The 18,095-nt window shown below is 53.4% G+C and overlaps 2 protein-coding genes across 2 annotated transcripts; one reads left to right on the top strand and one right to left on the bottom strand.

Moving 5' to 3' along the window:
* Nucleotides 1-127: 127 nt before the first annotated feature.
* Nucleotides 128-10,990, bottom strand: EMWEY_00041850 (helicase, putative; the record flags this gene model as incomplete). Its single annotated transcript, XM_013482721.1, has 14 exons — nucleotides 128-1,516; nucleotides 1,728-1,877; nucleotides 2,074-2,146; nucleotides 2,279-2,562; nucleotides 2,745-2,931; nucleotides 3,286-4,374; nucleotides 4,584-4,687; nucleotides 4,905-5,413; nucleotides 5,749-5,933; nucleotides 6,099-6,336; nucleotides 6,579-7,020; nucleotides 7,310-7,564; nucleotides 7,676-8,822; nucleotides 9,018-10,990. The coding sequence occupies 14 exons, from the start codon at nucleotides 10,988-10,990 to the stop codon at nucleotides 128-130; spliced, it is 8,025 nt and encodes a 2,674-aa protein (XP_013338175.1).
* A 4,149-nt stretch (nucleotides 10,991-15,139) lies between these two features.
* Nucleotides 15,140-16,672, top strand: EMWEY_00041840 (hypothetical protein; the record flags this gene model as incomplete). Its single annotated transcript, XM_013482720.1, has 4 exons — nucleotides 15,140-15,439; nucleotides 15,814-15,903; nucleotides 16,140-16,344; nucleotides 16,638-16,672. The coding sequence occupies 4 exons, from the start codon at nucleotides 15,140-15,142 to the stop codon at nucleotides 16,670-16,672; spliced, it is 630 nt and encodes a 209-aa protein (XP_013338174.1).
* Nucleotides 16,673-18,095: the final 1,423 nt, after the last annotated feature.

Raw genomic sequence — 18,095 nt, 5'->3', positions numbered from 1 at the left:
TATATATATATATATATATATATATATGGGGAGAGCAATATTATTATGCAAATATTATTATATGCAAATTATTATTATGCACTTAAGATAACACTGCATGAAAAAAATAGAAAGTACAATGAAACACTCAAAAGACGCAAACTCGCACTTCGGTATTCCTTAGGTCGTGCTCGGGAGAGGGAATGCGCGAGTCGTCAGAAGTCGCTTGCTGCTTCTGCTGCTGCGGCTGCTGGCTATCTGTAGTTCTGGAGGCTTCGGAAGAAGCATTAGCAGCAGATGTCACAAGAGCTGCACCCGAGAGGCTGAACCCCTGGCGACAGATAACACACCGGAGGAAGGGCCCCTTTTGCTGTGTCTGTCGCTGCTGCTGCTGCTTCTGCTGCTTCTGCTGCTGCTTCTGCAGCTTCTGCAGACACAAGAGGCAAATCGAATGCCCACATGGAAGCACCACCACACAGTCCCCAGCCTGCAGCCCCTGTAAACAAATGGGGCAGCGTTGAGGCTCTTCTTCGTCCTGCTGTCGTTGCTTTTGTTGCTGTTGCTGCTGCTGCTGCTCGTGCTGGAGCTGTTGCTGTTGCTCCTGCTTCTCATGTTGCTCCTGTGGATGCTTCCGTTGTTGTTCTGTCTCCTCCTTGACAGCAGGTTGTTGCCCTAACAAGTGGTCCTGCCAACCTTGGCCTTGCTCCTGCTTCTGCTCGCATTGGGCTTGCTGCTGCTGCTGCTGTTGCTGTTGCCTAAACACTGCAGCAGCGGCAGCTCTTGAGGACCTCTCGATTGCTTCAGGAGTCCTTGTGTCCACTCCCTTCACTTCTTCTGTTGTTGCAATTGCCTGCATAGAATTGTCCCTAACACCAGGAGCAGCAGCAGCATCAGCAGCAACGTCACCAGCTGGATCAGCAGCCCCTGCAGGAATCTCTGCAGCAGCAGGTGCTGTAGGAGCAGCAGGCGGAGGAGGAGCAGGAGGGGGTTTAATGATTTTGTTTTGTTTATCTTTTAAAGACTTGAGGTATTGGTGGCGTGTAAAGCAAATAACAATTCTATCCCTTGAAAACTGCAAGGCAGCTAATAGCTCAGAAGAGACAACAGAAACTTCCAGGGGACTCAAACCACAGCGTTGCTGCAGCAGCTCTTGCCGCAACGATGCTTCTGCTGACCAGGCAGCTGCTTCTGTTGCTGCTGCGGCTGCTGCTGCTGCTGCTGTTGTTGTTGTTATTGTTGTTGGTTCTAGTCCGAGTTGAACAGCTTCTGTCTCTGTTTCTGCGGTAGGTGCGGCTTCGACTGGTCCTCCTGGCTGGATTGCTGCTGCTGCTGTTGTTGCATGTCCTGCTGCTGGAGATGCAACTGCTGCTACACTAGCGTCAGGTGATGCAGCAGCAGCAGCACAAGGAGAAGCAGGAATGCAGGAACCGTTTTTTGTTGTCTTTAAAAAGAAACGAGCGACTGACATGCGCAGTTCATCGAAGGCAGATAGAACACCTCGGCTGCCCAGTAGATATGCACCAGCAGCAGACAACTCCTACAGCAGCAGCAGCACAAAACCTCAACCGTACACCCTAAGCGTTTGCGCTTAAATTGTATACCCCGAGCCCGCAACCCCAAATGGTTAACCCTAAAGAGTCTCTAGCGTGAACCCTCGACCATGAGGAACCCACGAACCACTAAGATTTCCAAGCACTAGCCCAAGCCCGTAGTGTTTCGGATTTAGGGTTCACAGTTTGCTTGCGGACTCTCTTGAGGCTTTCAAACTCCTTAAGATGGATTTCTGCTGCTGCCCCTAAGTGGCCCCACAAAACCGCTCCGTTGTCTTTGCGTGTGAAGCTGCAGAGTAACTGCAGGCACCGCAGCAGTTCGCTGTCTCCAAAGTGGTGGTAGCCCTCCTGCACACAAAGCCCTAAACGCTAGTCCCTAAACCTTTAAGGCGAAATTGTAGTCCCCCCAAAGGCCGACCGTCCGATGCAGGGGAAACGAACGCAGACACCTCCGATACACGCAGACATGTCCGCATCATTAACCAAGACCCTAAACCCTAAACCCTAAAAGGGAAATCGTAAACCTATATCCTAAGCGACTTACAATATTACTGGAGGGATCCGCCGTGACAGCATCCAGATTCTTTGAAACGCGATTGTAGAGAAAGTACTGTAAGCTGCAACGACAAACCCTAAACCACAGGCCCTAGACCCTAAACCCTAATTCAGCCCACTCTACGGCAACATCCATGCTTGCTCAAAAGTCCGAAAAATGACTTATGGATTAGCCTGTAGTGTTTAGGGTTTACTTGGTGATTTTCTGGGCTGCTACGCAGTGGAAACAGAGAGAGCCCGGGAGCCGCTCCTCCGCTCTCCCCTTCTTTCTGCGTTTGCGTGGCGATGAGTTGCTGCCGAGCTGCTGCTGCGGCGGCAGGTAGAGGTTGGCGGTTTGGCTGCAAGTTCTGCTCCGCTGTTGCTGCTGCTGCAGGTGCAGGATGTCCGCCTGAAACAACTCATTGCAGCGGGGACAAGACCCAAATGCTGCTTGCAGCTGCGGCGACGGGCTTCCCCCGTGGTCGAGCGACTCCAACGTCTGCACACAAACCCTAAACCCTAACCCGTAATCCATAAGCCATAAACTCTAAATGTTAAATCTAAATCTTAAACAACGGCCCTGCTTTGTCGACACCCGTGAGGGGTTGCAAGGTGTTTTGCTGAAGGCAAATCGGGGTTTGAGCTCAAAGGTGAGGGGTTTAGGGTTTAGGGATTTAGTACGCGTATGAGCTCTTCTCGCTTGCTGTCGAGCTCATCGAGGGCCATTTCGAGAGCTGCCACTAAACCCCTGCAACTAGTGACTCCCCCCAAATGGAATTTCTTTGCGGCGCATCCAGCAGCAAGCTGCCAGCCCCAGCGTTCCTCCCTGCTGCTGCTTCCGCGCGAGCTGAATAACTCCTCACGCACCCTGCATGCAGAAAAACCCCAAATCCGAAACCCTAAACCCAGACCCTAAAACTCAACAGTGTATACACAGCAGGCGTTGACAGTGCCTTCACCCTGGCGCGTAGCATCCCAACCGCACAGACGTACTTATGGTCTCGGGTATGAGTGTACGAGGGTTTAGCACTTCGGTATATAGGGGTTGAGGGTTTAGGTGCCAGAGGGTTTCGAGTTTCCGTGTACTGCTAAAGGGCAGTGCTTATAGTTTCATGTTGATGACGAGAGTTTCGGATTTATTATTATGGGTCAGTGTGTACGATTTGTCCGCCAAACGTGTTTCTAAGTTTTAGGGTTTAGGGTTTAGCGTTTGGGGCCGGACCTGGCAGCGAGGGCTCTGCTGCGTTCCTCTTCGAGTCCTGCCAGGGCTACAAACCACCGCCCTCCTCCCATTTTTCTTCTCCATTCTTCTGCCTGCAGCAGCTCCTGCAGCGCCGTTTCCCCATCGTGGCTAGGGGAGCTTCCCTTATTGCTGCTGCTCTTCTCCATGCCCACGTCAGGGTTGTGTTCGGGTCCCAGGGGCCCCTGTTGTTCACGGAAGCCCCTCGCCTCTTCCATGGGGCAACCGGAATCTGTTGTTGCTCTTGCTGTGCCCTGGGTACTGCTGCGCTTGGCGCTACCTGGGGCCCCCATAGCCTTGTCTGGGGGGCATTTCTTACCTGCACAAACTAATACCCGCTCATTTCGCAGTTTTTCTGTCTCTGCAAATCTTAACCTGAAGGCCTCCCTTACTCGCACCAGCTCTCCTACAGCCTTAGAGGCATACTCGCTGCGCAAACGCTGAAACAAATCCCAAGCAGCAGCAGCAGCTGCTGCTGCTCCTCCTCCTGACGATCTTGCTGCTGACGATGCTGATGGGGTTGCTGCCGTTGATGAGGCACATGCCAAGTCTACTGCCGCAGCGGCATGTGCTTCACCTCTTGCTGGTAGTGTTACCGCTGCCTGTGCTGATGCTGCTGCTGCTGCGGATACTGTTGATGCACCCGAGGCAGGTTCTACCACTGGAGAGGAGGAAAGGGCTGATGTCGAGTCGTTCCCTGCTGCTGTTCCTGCAGCAGCAGCTCGCGTTGCTTGTTGCCCTGTTGATGCCACAGCCGTACCACCGCTGCCCCCCAGAAGCACAACTTTTTCCCGGTCCCCCTCTGTTCTGCTTCTGCTGCTGCCACCTCCGCTGCTGCTGATGCTGGCGGAGGTCTTCAGAGGCCCTTTCGAAAGAGTCTGGTGTAGGTTGAAAGCTGCATGGATTTGTTGCAGTTTGTCTATATGGTGTCCTGCTGCTCTTAGTGGGTGGAAAAGAGTTGGGCCCAAAGTGAGGGGCCCAACTGTCTCCTCAGGGGCCCCCAAATAATCGGCAAGGGTCCGCCCCAAGTCAGGCCCTCCCACCGAACGCCGCGAAAGCTCCAGCACGTGCCTAAACCCCCACAAACTCTGAACAGGAAACTCTAAACCCTAATTACACGCTCTTGGGGATAAACCCCACAGTGCAGGGAGAGAGTCTTGACAGGAAAAATCCCGTCCGGGCACCCGCCTTACTGCAGACTGGCCAAATGCAACAAACATCCTCCAATTTCAAATCCTATGCCATACAGACCCTAAGCCCTAAACCCGAATTCGGCTTACAGGTAGAGAAGCGCAGCACGGGCTGGTCTTCCCTGCAGCAGCGAGAGGCCAGCGATGCCGTTAACCTCAGCGCAGTAGGCCCGCAGTGCCTCCTCCAACTCTACCTGCGGGCAAACCCTAAACCGTAGGCGCTACTCCCGATACACGCATTTTGCCTCACCCCATACAGTGGTGAATTTCGCGTTTGCTACCAATTCGCACGAGTAAGAATTCTAAATGGGCCTCCCAGCTTCACGGCATAAGGAACAGGGATCTGGCGGAGGGGTTGAGGGGCTAGGATTCGTCAAGGGTTAAGGCTAGGGTTAAGAGTTCTGGGTTTACTCGGGCGTCTCCGAGGAGGCGGCAGAGTACTTCATCCATTGACATATAGCGGCCGACACCCTCCAAGCCTTCTGTCCTGCGGGATACCGCTCCATTGCTGCTGCTGCTGCTGTTGCTGCTATTGTTGCTGCGCCGGCTGCTGAGGCCCAATGCCCCCAGCTGCGGATGGTTTGCTGCCTGCCGCAGCACAAGTAGCATCGCAGCCATTTGAGAAGAGAATGCAGCAGCAACGCGGCCCTTTTCATCAGCAGCACCTGCTGCTGCTAATGCTCCTACTGCTGTTGCTGCCTTGTTGCAACCGCCAGCGCCGCATCGCCTCCCCCCGTCCGTTTGCTGCTGATGTTGCTGTTGCTGCTGCCTGCTGCAAAGCCTCAGCACGCGCTGCGCCACAGCCCGCTGCTGCCGCTGATAGAAGAAACGCTCAACGGGCCCCAACTCCACCCAAATGTCATGAATTATAGGGGGAGGCACTCCGAGTTCCTCAGACACCTCTGCGCACACCTTAACCCCTAACAGGTGGATACTGAAAAACCTCAAAAACGCCGCTTCTCTGCTCATGTCACTGCCAAACACTCTTAACTCTACGCGCCAACTCCCCTAAACTAAACAATGCCAAGCTAACAAACTCTTAACGCCAACAACTACACCTTAAGCTCACAAGCCATAAATACAACCCTTTCCAAAACCTACGCGCCAACTCCCCTAAACTAAACAATGCCAAGCTAACAAACTCTTAACGCCAACAACTACACCTTAAGCTCACAAGCCATAAATACAACCCTCTCCAAAACCTTGACGCGAGACCGTTAAATCTAATTCGTATACCTAAACCCTACACCCTCACCGCTCATTTCTGTCCTCCACATCAACGGGGTCAACAAGTCAACAGCAGCGTTAAGAGCGAAGCCCGTGAGGCCCCACCGGGGCCCCACATGTCCTTCTAAAATGCTGCTTCTGCTGTTGCTGGAAGGGTCGTCGTCCTCTAGGGCGCTCTGCGGCAGCGGCAGAGAAAGGCCTTGAAACGCCCGCCTGAGCCGTAAACACAACATCGGAGCAAATAAACCCTGAACCGCCTGTCTTGCCTTCTTAACAAAACCTGCAGTTTCTAGTCCTCAGAGGGGCTATACCTGCAACTGAGAGAACGCACCTATGGACCTCAGACCCTAAACCCTAAACCCTAAACCTCTGACTCACTGCAGCAACGCAGGCCCCGCGTGATATATGCAGTCCATGGAAAGGCGCAGCGCTGCAAGAAGTCCTGCGAGTTCACGAGGCAGCAGAGAGCCTCGCGGCGCTTGCGGGGCCCCCTTGTGAGTTCCTGGAGGCCCCAGAGGTCCCTCTCCAGCCAATTCGTCTAAAAGCGGAGTACCCGAGACACACCACCGATGAACAGCTTCAATGGAATGGCATAAACGCGCCGCCCCACTGAAACCTGCAGCAGCATCAGCGCAAGCAGCAGTAGCAGCACGTACAAACAGGCAGCAGCACGAGCAGCACAAGGCAGCACAAGGGTGGTGAAGTGTAAGCAGCAGCAGGCCACTAGCAACTAGCAGCAGCAGGAGCTGCAGAGATACTTCAGCGCCCACGCGGTGACTTGGGATGTGGACGTCTCCCATAACCCCATATTCCAAACCCTAAACATTAAACCCTAAACCCCAAATGATAGACCCTCACCGCCGGCCAGCTGAGCCTCGTCGATGACAAGCCGCCACCATCGTATGCCTAAAATGGGGGAGAAAAGTTTGCGATACCGCTTCGTGCCTCGCAGGGCCATCCTACTGCTGCTGTTGCTGTTGTTGCCGTTGCTGCTAGCGCCGCTGAGGCTGAAAGGAGGAGCAAACCAAACCTCCTGCTGCAGTGCCTCGAAAGGCACGATCACGAGGTCATAGTCCAACAGCTGCGGTAGAAGCACGTGTGGCCCCTCAGGGGCCCCCCCTAGAGCGTTCGCGACAGCATCAGGAGACACTGACAGGCTACAGGTCCCCTGAGAAGAGGCCCCTTCACCTGCTGCTGCTGCTGCTGCTGCACGGGGCCCACGGTTGGCGCGCCGGTCAGTTGACGTGGGGTCACCAGAGAGTGTTAGTGTTTTCTCCTCAGCTCGAGCAAGCCCTGTCACCTGAAACTCCCACACACCCCAAGCCATAAACTCTACACCCTAGGCCCCGAACCACCTTATACCCGTAATTCTCTTCACGTTGCAGTGATGGAGCCAAGAGTAGAGGCAGAACCCGCCACCTGCTGGCAGTCGCTTGGATTCAAGTTCTGTACGTAGGGTTTAGGGTTTAGGGTTTAGGGTCTGTTACGATATTGGCGAGGGCGGTCCTGGCGGCCTTGAGACCCGGATATACTGCGACCTTCAGTGACACACCCGAGTGTACAGCAACTTCACGTTTCCACTGTCCTACGATTGCTGCAGGGCAAACAAGGAGTGTCCCCCGAGATTGGGGCAACTTGCTGCCGCAGTTGCTGCTGAAGTTGTTGTTTGATTTAATTCCAGAGGTGGTGTTGTTGCTGCTGCTGCTGACAACGGAGGCGCTGCTGTTGCTCCTGCTTGTAGTGATGGCGCCGTTGGTGCTCGTGCTGCTGCTGCTGGTAGCATATGACGCGGTGCTGCTGCTTCTGTTCCAGTTGCTGTTGCTGCAGGCGGCAACCTCTTGCCGCTCTGCGCAGCAAAAGGGACAGGTGAAAGGCAAAGTGACAGCAGCGCCTAGATAGTCCGCCACACAAAAGACATGCGAGAAAGCCGAGCAGCAGCAGCACTGCACGACTGCTAGCAGCGAACAATCTGGCTCTTGGTGCTGCTGCTGTTGTTTCTGTTCCAGTTGCTGCTGCTTCTGCTGTTGCTGCTTCTGCAGCTGCTTCTGTAGGGTCCGTGAAGGCTGCCGCGGGTTCCACCTGCGTCCCCCCTTGACGCCGAGGGGCCCCAACGTGTCAGCAGCGCAGATGCAGCAGATAAGACTATCAGGGGGCATCTTGTCTCCCCAGCTGTAAATAGCTCCCTTTGCTGCTGGTACTTCTACTGTTGCTGCTGTGTTTGTTGCAGCATCAACATCTGCAGCAACAGTGGATTGGGGTTTGGGGTTTGCCAAGATGAGGGCTATCACCTCCACACTCTTCCCCAGTCCCATCGAGTCACACAGCAAACCACCACGTACGTCGAAGCCCACACATGCTTCACTTTCTGATGTTGGTTTGGCTGTTGGTTTTGTTGGTTTTGCTGCTCCTTCTGCTCCGAATGGCGGTGCAGATGCAGATGATGAGAGTGCTGGAGATGCTGCTGCGGCTGTCGGTGGAACATCAATCGGTCCCGCTGTTGCAGCTCCTGCCGCCGAAACGGCATCTGTTGCTGCTGCTATCGCTGGTGCTGCTTGCGAACAAACAGCAACCTGGCCAGTGGTCTGATTGACCCAAACGGCAGCAGCAGAAGGCAGCAGCACTTTATGCCACATCAGATTAACCTGCTGTTTCATCTGCTGCTGCCGCTGGAGGGCGTGCAGCAGTTGCTGCTGCTGTAGCCCTAGGTCCTCCACGCTGTATTCCCAACGGTTGTTAACGTAGCTAGTGCTACTGCTGTTGCTGCTGCTAAGGAGGGTCCGCCACTCTCTGAACAGGGCAAAGAGGACAGCGCGCTGCTGATATGGCCGCAGCCGACATCGCAGCCCCGGCGGGGACAGCAGCTCCACTCCTGCAAACGCCACACTTCGTTTCCTGGTACTGATGCTGCTGCCCGTGCGGCTGCCGTGAAGTTGATCCTCTAGATGCTGCTCCTGTTCGTGCGCGGCGCGCCTCTGAGACACAAGGTTGTATATAAAAGAAGGGCTCACGAAGAAATGCCGCGGAGTCGCCGTCCCCTCTCCTGCTGGAGCAGTTGCTGCGGCAGGAAGCACAGACGTTTGACCTAGCATCCTGCCGAAAAGCCTGCAGCAACAGCAGCAACAAGAGCAAAAGGTACTGTGCCCTAACTGCCTGAAACAGCAACAACAGCGTCAGCCACAGCGGCACCCACGGCGCTGGCATTTCCAGTAATGCCAGCAGAAACACGACCGACAGGGGAAGTGCCTGTAGCACAAGCAACAACACTAACGGCAACAGCAGAAGCAACAAGAAACAAACCATTGTGCTGCTTTGGCTCGGCACTCCGAGAAGATTGGCGGCGCGTCGCGAGGGGAGCCGCAACAGTTTGTCATTAGACAAAGAGAAACCTTAACTACCCACACCCACTTCCTGCTGTTGCTGCTGCTGCTGATCGGTATAAGCCCTTCAAGAAGATCCTCCGCAGCTGAGACATGCCGTTTCCGCCGTGCTGAGGGCCTCCTCCTGCTGCCTGTTGCACCTGCTGCTGTTTCTGCATCCTCTGCTGGTCCACCCGCTCCCTCAGGTTCACCAGGAGTAGCAAGGTCAGCAGTAGGAGTAGCAGCAGCACCTGCAGGTGCAGCGCGAAGCACAACGGCACGGAGGCACAGTGGCAGGAGGTGTCTTTTGGTTGTCAGCACCTGAAGCAAATCTTCCCCCAAACTCCTCAGTGCTGCATCTGCCCGCAGCGCACATTCCGCAGCGATTCGAGGCGCAGCTGGGGCTGTTTCTGCAGCCGCAACAGCAGCAACAGGGGACGCGAATGCACCAGCAGGAGAAGCAGCAGCACGAGGAGTATCAACAGCGACTGCTGCGGTAGCTGGAATTGCTGATCCAGGGCCGGCATTTGTCGGCGCCGCGCTTCCACCCTCCTGTGTTGCTGCCGTTGCTACTATGTTTGCTGCAGTTACTGCTGCTGATACTGTAGGAAAAAGCGGGCCTGAAGGCTGCTCAGCAGCAACAAGAGACAACCTGAGAGTGTTGGAGCCTCTAGCCTCCAATAAGGCGCCGAAGTGATGCTGGCAGCTGCAGGTGTGCTGCGCAGCACCCGCTGCTAACGCTCGTGTTGCTGCTGCTGCTGCCGTTCCAGCTGCTGCTGCTGTCCCTACTGCTGCTGCTGCTGGTTGTTCTTCTGCAGCACAACTTGTGTCAAGGTCATTTTCTGTAACAGGGCCTAGTATGACCGTTGCTGGCGGTATTGTTGCTATTGCTGCCGTCACCGTTCCTGCTGCTGCCGTTGCAGTTCCATTTGCGTCATATGCAGCGACTGCTTCAGCTGCTACAGCTACGTGATTTGGTGCTGCTGCAGCATCTTCCTGGAGCTCCAAGTACGGGCGTCGCAAGCGGCGGCGGGTGTTCGCACTACAGCGCGAACAAGCAGCTGAGGGGGATCTGTCCGAAGCAACGTGAAGTGGCTTCCAGGTGTACAGACACTCCAACCCAGTATCAGAAGCAACAGCAGCTGCTGCCCGTAGCAGTGCCTGCCTCTTTGCTAGCTGCAGCTGCTGTTGCTGCTGCTGTTGCTGCTTCTGTTTCAACACCCTGCTGCTGCTGTCGTCGCTCGTATGGGCCTCTCCGGCCTCATCAAGCTCCTGCAGCAGCCGCTGCAGCACCGATATCTGCTGCTTTGGCTGCTGCTGCCTCCTCTGCTTTTTTCCCTGCTGCTGTTGTTGCTGATTTGCACGCAGTTGTAGCCCTGATTGCTGCCGTTGGTGCTCGTGTTGACGGTGTTGTTGCTGATGTTGCCCTTGCTCCTGCTGCTGGTGCTGCTGATTCTGTTGCTGCTCAGGCTGCTGATGCTGGTGCTGCTCATGCTGATGATGCTGGTGCTGCTCATGCTGATGATGCTGGTGCTGCTCATACTGCTGATGCTGCTGATGCACATAGTGCTCATGCTGCTCATGCTTCTCATGCTGCTCACGCTGCTGCTGCTCGCGCTTCTGTTGACGACAATCTGAATGCAAAGGCTCAGCCGCTTTTGTAGGGCGTTGTGTCCGACAGCCTGTCACCGACTGCAGTGTTGCTGATGCTTCTGGGGAGGCTGTTGATGCTACTGGTGGCGCTGCTGCTGCTGTTACAGTGGCTGCACTTGTAGGTGTTGTTGCTGCTGCGGCCGTCTTCGATGCTAGGGCTTCTTCTTCCGTTGCTGATGGGCTATCCCTAGCATTACCCTGTGGGGCCCCCAACATCCCCTTTGCTGCGTGTTGGCTGCCAGGGGCCCCTGAGGGCCCCATTGGGCTCTTCAGCTGCCTATGATGCTTTTGTTGCTGCAGGCTACCTCATCAGCAGCAACAACAGCTACAGCAGGTATTAGGACAGCATCACGAACGCCAGTAGCAGCGTTGGGCGTCAGCAAAATTGGCGGCTGCAAGATCGTGTGAATTCTGCAGTTGAATCGCAGGAGCAAATTTGCTCGAGTTTTTGTTTTACGCTGTTGTTTGTGCTGCTGCCACGTTCAATCAGATACTGCAGCAATGCTGCTGCTGCTCCTATTCCTCCCGCAGCAGCTGCTTGTGCTCGAGATGCCTCAACTGCGGGCGGTGCTAGCCCACAGTATACGGAAAAAATGAAGAGTGGGTAGGATAGGAGACAAACCAATTTAATGAGGACTCAGAGTACCAATTCATTGCTGCAGCTGGTCTTGTCGCTCCTCCTGTTGCTGCTGTTGCTGCTGCCGTTCCAGTGGATCTTCGAGTGGAGTCGGCTGCGGGTGCCACGCAAGCAGAAGCAACAACAGCAACAGGGTGTGATGATCACTTCAGCAAGTCGTGTTACACTGCTTAAATTTTCTTCGGCTGCAAGTTCGCCTTTATTTCTCCCCCTCCGTCAGCTCCTGACTGCTGTCCATGCACTTCTAGCTGCTGCTCTGCTGCTGGAGACACAACCAAAGGACCAGGAACCCGTCCCCCAACGAAGGGGAGCGTGTGTGCAGACAGCAGCTTCTTATACTGCAGCAACTGATACCAGCAGTAGAAACGGGCCCTGCCACCCCCAGCCCCTGCTTCACCAGCACTCGCCATTGCAGCAACGCAGCTGCAGGGCCAGCCGATCGGCTGCCACCTGCGGTGTCTCCGTAGCAGCTGAAGCAAATGCTGCAGAGTTTGCGGTATGGGGAAAAAGATGACAAGGGCAGAGCGGTTCCTTGGCGGACTGGGGAGTGACTGCCGATTTTGCAGCTATTGCTGCGCAGTCAGCTGTAACAGCATGCGTGACGGCAGGTTAATCAGCTGCACCTGCAGCAGATCTTGATGGCGGGGCTCACGAGAACGCCAAGGAATTTGAGTTTTCAACAAATCAAACACCAGAAGAAACTGCTGGTGCTGGGGAGTTTTGCTGCACTTTAGCAACTGCTTCAAGGGGGAGTGCTCGTGGTGCAACTGGCTGCCGCTGCAGACCCTTGGAAAAGTAGAGCACCGAATAGTATTGGTTCGTCCGAACCTTTCAACTGACGGCCTCTTTTGGGTGGCCTTGTAGTCTTCTGTTTCTTCAATGGAGAAGCTAGATTAGCCCACAGGCCAGAAATCTTTGTAGATGGCTCCGGGGGGCCTTCAGCACCAACTTAACGGATTAAAAACATTGGGCACCTTCTGGTTATTTTGATGGCCCCCCTATTGCTGATTGCATAAGGGTTCCTACATTTGGGAAGCACCTCTACGAAAAGCAGATGGAGATGGACATTCACGGCATGCTTGTGTGAATATCCATCTCCATCTGTATATGGGGACTTTGAATGCAAGTGGAAGCAGCAAAGAGTGGGAGAATTCGACAGTCAGAACGCTGGAGGCACATGAAGAAAGTAATGTTTCTCCGCTTCCTCTGCTCTATTCACACGTTTACAGCCTTAAAATATGTAGCCATTTTTGCAGGAGAAACAGATGAGTCGCTTTGCAATCCTTGGAGCATTGCAGGGCCGCATGGAGAATCAACTAAGCGATCGCTGAAGCGCCTAGTCTCCCAAGCATCGTGCAACGCGATGGTGGGGCAGAAAGAGCAACCAGTTGCACCCGTAACTCAGGGCTCGTGCCAATGTCAGATGGAATTGAAAACATCGGAGGGACCTTATCGTAGTACTTGTAACGTGGGCCCCAAATATCTTCCGAGGAGTACTGAGAGTTGTAATGGAGCCAGGGTACTCAAGATGAGAGTCCTTGAATGCAACCAACCTGCTCCCCCACCCTCCAGGCTTCCTCAGCTCAGCGGCTCAAACACCTGGAGCTGCGGAAGAGGAAGGAGGCTGCTGAGGTGAGTTGCAGCTCACCTAAAGGTGCAATGTAGCTCCACATACAACCACAATAAAGCATTCTTGCTTATGCCCAAGCACTGTAAAGAGTTGTTGGGAGCTTTCGTTGGCCTACCGTTTGTCTATTGGGGCGGCAGAAGTGTTGACGTGCCCACTTTGGACATACATGACACCGTCCCAGATACTATGCTGAATCTGGTCCCCATCGTGCAAGCAGCACAAGTTTGCGAAAATAGCAAAAGAGCCGCTCAGTACATCCTTGGGGAATCTTGAATGCGGATCTCCAAGGCTTTATGCGATTTCTTCTGTTCGTCGCTCTCCTTGTGGCGCCCGAGCTTGCAGCCGCAACATTCCTTGGCACAATATCCGGAGCTCTCCCAAATTCGCCGATGTCTCAGCTATGGTGATGCACGTGCTGTTTTTCCTACCTTTGATGCGTAAGAAATCCATCAACACTGCGAGGTCGACCCCTTCACCTCTTCGATACCTATCCGTTGTCCAGCCGGTTACCGATTGCCGTTCACCCGTGGACAGGCTCGCAATGAACCGTTGATACGGAGCCTCCGAGTCCATCGCTGAACTTCTCACCACAATGTTCTCTAATGACTGATACTTTTGGCTACCGACAGCTCCCAATGTGCCTCATCCAGTCGTCCATAGCCTAGTCCCGTGGGGATCTAGGTAGGAAGTGCTGGAAAGCTTGTATAGTCAGGATGTGCTCCGCCAAACAGTATTCTTGCTTAGACGTATCCACTACTGTCGTAGCTTCCGTCCTAATAGCAAATGTGCCAATAGCAACTGTGATCCGTGTGGTGATAATTGGAGTCGAACATCAAGCTCCATAGAGACACGAAACTTCTCCTCTTGCCCCCCATCGTGGTGACCGTCACTTCTGGACGACGGACAAACACAGACGCATTCTCCAGGAAACGCGTCCACTGTAAGAAAGTGTTCCGTTCATGCATGAATTGTTCTTGACTCCACTGAACAGGGCTCTCGAACTTTGGTCGCCTCCCCCCAGAGGGCAAACCTTGACCACCATCCACTCTGCAGGGGATGTAAACGGCTGATATATGAAAAACACTTCGGGAAGTTCGAAGAGGATTGGTTTCGTATGTGCGTGCCTCCAGTACTGTACAACACGCATTAGCAGTACTGGAGTTCCCTGTGTTGCCTGTGCAACAAGCCCCTTGCTGTGCTTGCCGTTGTCCGCGTCTACAACCCTTGAACCACGAGGTGCTACAAAGATTAACCCGGGTCGTGTATCTTTGATGAGGAGTACTGGCAGCTGCAATTGAGCCATAAAACGTATATTAGATTTACTTGAATGTAACCGACGTCCCTTCCCTGTCTTCAAGCACGCACAGGCTCTCTACGGATGTCTACAGTGCGTATCCATACAGCTTGTTCGTGCGTCTACGCGAGGCGTTTTTACACGCTGACTTGCAGCAAGGCGCGTTGCGACACATGGCTTGGCACCAACTCAGCCGGAGCTCCAGGCGTGTGAACCGCTGAACCCACAAAGCCTGGATACTTAAAGGGAATAACATTTTCAGTTAAGGAAGTCTCATCCTGTGTCTCCTGCTTCCACTGCGATTCACCTCCGGATGATCCACGACCCACCTCACAAAGTTCAAGTGCGCTCGCTGCAAAGTAGGAATACTCGTCTCAACTTCAGACTTATCAAGCCACATATGCTCCTAGAATCCAAGAAAGCTAGCACTAAGTAGACCAACTCCATTATTAGAGTCTGGCGACTTATCTCCGCACTTTATTTTCAATGGAGTTCTGCATGCACGTATAGTCGAGCATCCAACGAAAGTTCCACAGGCAGGTATGGCTACACATAAGGCACCACAGTAACTACCACCTTTTGTTTCGCAATATAATATTTATGTATTACCGTACTGAAGGAAAATATGCATGCTCTTCCCACCTGCAGAGGCAGACGTACTGCCTTAGGATCGTGCGTGCATACGCCATTGCAGAACAGTTTGGCGCATGAGGTGAACGGGCTGCAGTCCAAACGCTGCATGCCTCCCATATCTACACTGAAATTCTACCTTTTATATTGGAATCCATTGAAAGCTGCTTTTCATCTTATACCTAAGACACTAACACAATACTAAAAGCGATACCCACGATGTGTATGCTCACCCCACTTCTCGCTGCCTCCATGGCACTTCTAGTGGAAGCGAGTGGCACTGCTGAAGACCCGACAGCTGCTATTTTCGATTCCGAGATCAATTTCCTAGATAATGACCTGCGTCCCAAATGGGGACACAGGAAATCTCCGCTCGTAGCGATTGCCCTCCTGGCTGCCGCAGTTGCTGCGGCGATTTTGGTCATCCAGTGCTTCAGGGCCCTACAGTCCAACGAAAATTCTAGCGCATACGGATTGCATATGAGGAGGCTTGCAACAGGAGATTCACGCTCTTGCTCTGTATGTCTTGGCTGACAAAAGCTCTGCATCCATTGCATGTAGCGGACTGGACCCAGGGAAAGCTTTGCCGCAAAGAATGTCTGTGCATGCGCATTGGCAAGTGGATAACTGGAAAAGCGTGGCTGCGGAATCGGAGAGGTGGAACACCGAAGTACTGGCACTTGCATACCGTAGGGAGTACGTTCGGTGGAACGCCTCGGCATCGTTATATGTCTGTAACTTGTGCACGGCTGCCAACAAGTCTGAATATATATGGCTGCAGTGGCATGGTTATCCGTGGGCTTTAGGTGAGTATTGGACTTGGTAGGTTCTCGAGGTGCAACAAGGTGAAGCCCGCAGCAACTAAGGTTTGAGACAATATTTTGGCCATGCAGACACTGGAGCAAGGAGTGCAGGCGTTGGTATGGGAGTGCCTTGAGGCTTTGGAAAAGCAGTCAAATGCGAATGCAGGTGGAAAGTCGGAAGTGAGCTACGATTATTCATACGATCAGATATGTTGCACTCGCATGCTGCCCTGCGCAGTGTGAACACAGATATGGATGTATATCTACATGGATGCCGTCTCGAGTGGTGGCGCCTGGGTAGAACAGGGTGGCGGCTGCTTCTTTGGCAGAACAGGTTTCCAGTGGAGTTTCAGGAAAATGAGTTTGCTTAGATAGAACACTTCATTGTGAAACTACACTGGAAATCTGCTATGCAGAAGCCTCCTTACGAGCTTTGGCAATACATCACAGGAGAGTCGTACGGAAGGCCATTCGGTTTTGGTACAGGCTTTGCGGCATTGGCAACGAAGTTGCGTATGGTGGTAGGCTCTGTGTCTGAAATGGGGCATGTGGAGTATGTGGAGTCTGTCAAGCTTTCCATTTCCCGAACAAATGTCATTTGTTACTGCACGCTGTTATCCGGTATGTTTTTGGCCTATATCTATCAAGTATATGCAGCGACTCCACAGAGTAAGCACTGAGGGAATGGGAGCTGTCCAGCGTTATATCCTTTTGTGCGGCACTCTTCACGTCGACTAAAGCATTCGCCAACGCTACACTTCCAGAAAGCAGCAAGCATGAGAAAGCTCTTCGTGGACGGAACTGTATTGTGTTGAAGCTGGCTTTCGGCATGCATGTGGACGGAACTGTATTGTGTCGAAGCTGGCTTTCGGCATGCATGTGCTCAACGTCCGCATTGCGACCTTGCGTTGCAGCCCTATGCGTTACAACTGTTCCTGTGGAGAGGTAGTGGAACAGATTTTACGGGGTAAGTTGCATGTAGTTCGGATGCATATTCGTAGACTTGTACGGCACCTAAACCTGCTCCTGCTGTTCGATAAGAATGTACGTACGCTGCTTTTGAAATGATGTGAAGCTTTGATAGTTTGACCGGCGTTCGCATCCTGCCGAAGATTGGTGCACTAGAGCCTTTGCGCATGGGAGCGGATACCTGCAGAGAGTGCCACAAGGCGCCAAAGGCAACTGGGGTGCTCTGATGGGACCTGTGGGAGCCTACATGTCATGTGATCTGCGTGAACATTGTCGAACAGAAACAGGTCCAGGCAGGGTTTGGCATGCTGACGATATTTACATATATCCGCATGCCGGATTCACAGCTTGTGGCGGGGATTCACAGCTTGTGGCGGGTGGCACAGCATATGGCGAGTTGTAGCCGGTGTATCCGCTGCCTGCGGTGGCCTGCCTGCACTCACAAGTGGCTTGAGCCGTATTGGTATTTTAGATCATAGGCCAACGTCGAACTGCTTTACTGTATGCTAACAAATTATTCGCAGTAAGAGAAACTCGTTGTGCGCAGTGGTGTGTGAGACTGCATCTGGTGGGCCACAGGAGGTTCGTTGCATTCTCTGACATGTCCTGTATTTACACACCTGTTGTTTCAGCTACATACTGTTCTGTGGACGTGGCAGGCATAACGTCGCTGGGTATGGCAATACATATTTCCTGGGGCAGCAAATATGGGCGTTTCTGGCGTGCAAAGCTTGCCAGTAAATGTGCTGATCCACAGGAAATTATTGCTCATCCCGACCCCTATCCCGCATCCCCTCGCACGTGCAGGCTTTACTTTCGTCCTACTTTGGCGACTATATCAGATCTGTCAAAACCTACGCTGGAAAACACGGATATTTCCAGCGACAGCAATGAGGGGCATGCAGGATGAAGTGTGAGAACAGTACAAGTGATATTTAACAGGAGGTGCGTACAGTGTGTTACTGTTGCCGATCTGTACACGCCTGTCGTTTGAGCTGCCTTCGTACTTTGGTGCGTAGGCCAGCGTCAGGCTTGTCGCGTATGGAAACGAGTACACGCCTGTCGTTTGAGCTGCCTTCGTACTTTGGTGCGCAGGCCAGCGTCAGGCTTGTCACGTATGGAAACGAGTATGTACAGAGACAATAGCTAGTTGGGTCCACAGCGCAAATAGTGTGGCAGGTAGCTTGGATATTCACGCCCGTCGATTATTGTGCCTTCTGTGACCTGCGTGCATCCACCTGTGGCTTGAACTGTTTTCGTACTTCGGGGCATAGATACGCATTGGGCGGTTTGGGTGTGCGGGCAAATATTTGCCGAGGAAGCAGGAAATTCACGACGAATGCTGCTGTGTGGAAAGAGATGCGATGCTTCACAAAGGGTGCGTGGACTTCCTGCTGTGGAAT

This window comes from Eimeria maxima, genomic scaffold (assembly GCF_000499605.1).
Source record: "Eimeria maxima Weybridge genomic scaffold, Emw_scaff723, whole genome shotgun sequence".
In the NCBI taxonomy this organism is placed as follows: Eukaryota; Apicomplexa; class Conoidasida; order Eucoccidiorida; family Eimeriidae; genus Eimeria; species Eimeria maxima.
The sequence above is the reverse complement of the archived record's forward strand: the minus strand, read 5'-3'. Positions and strand labels throughout refer to the sequence as shown.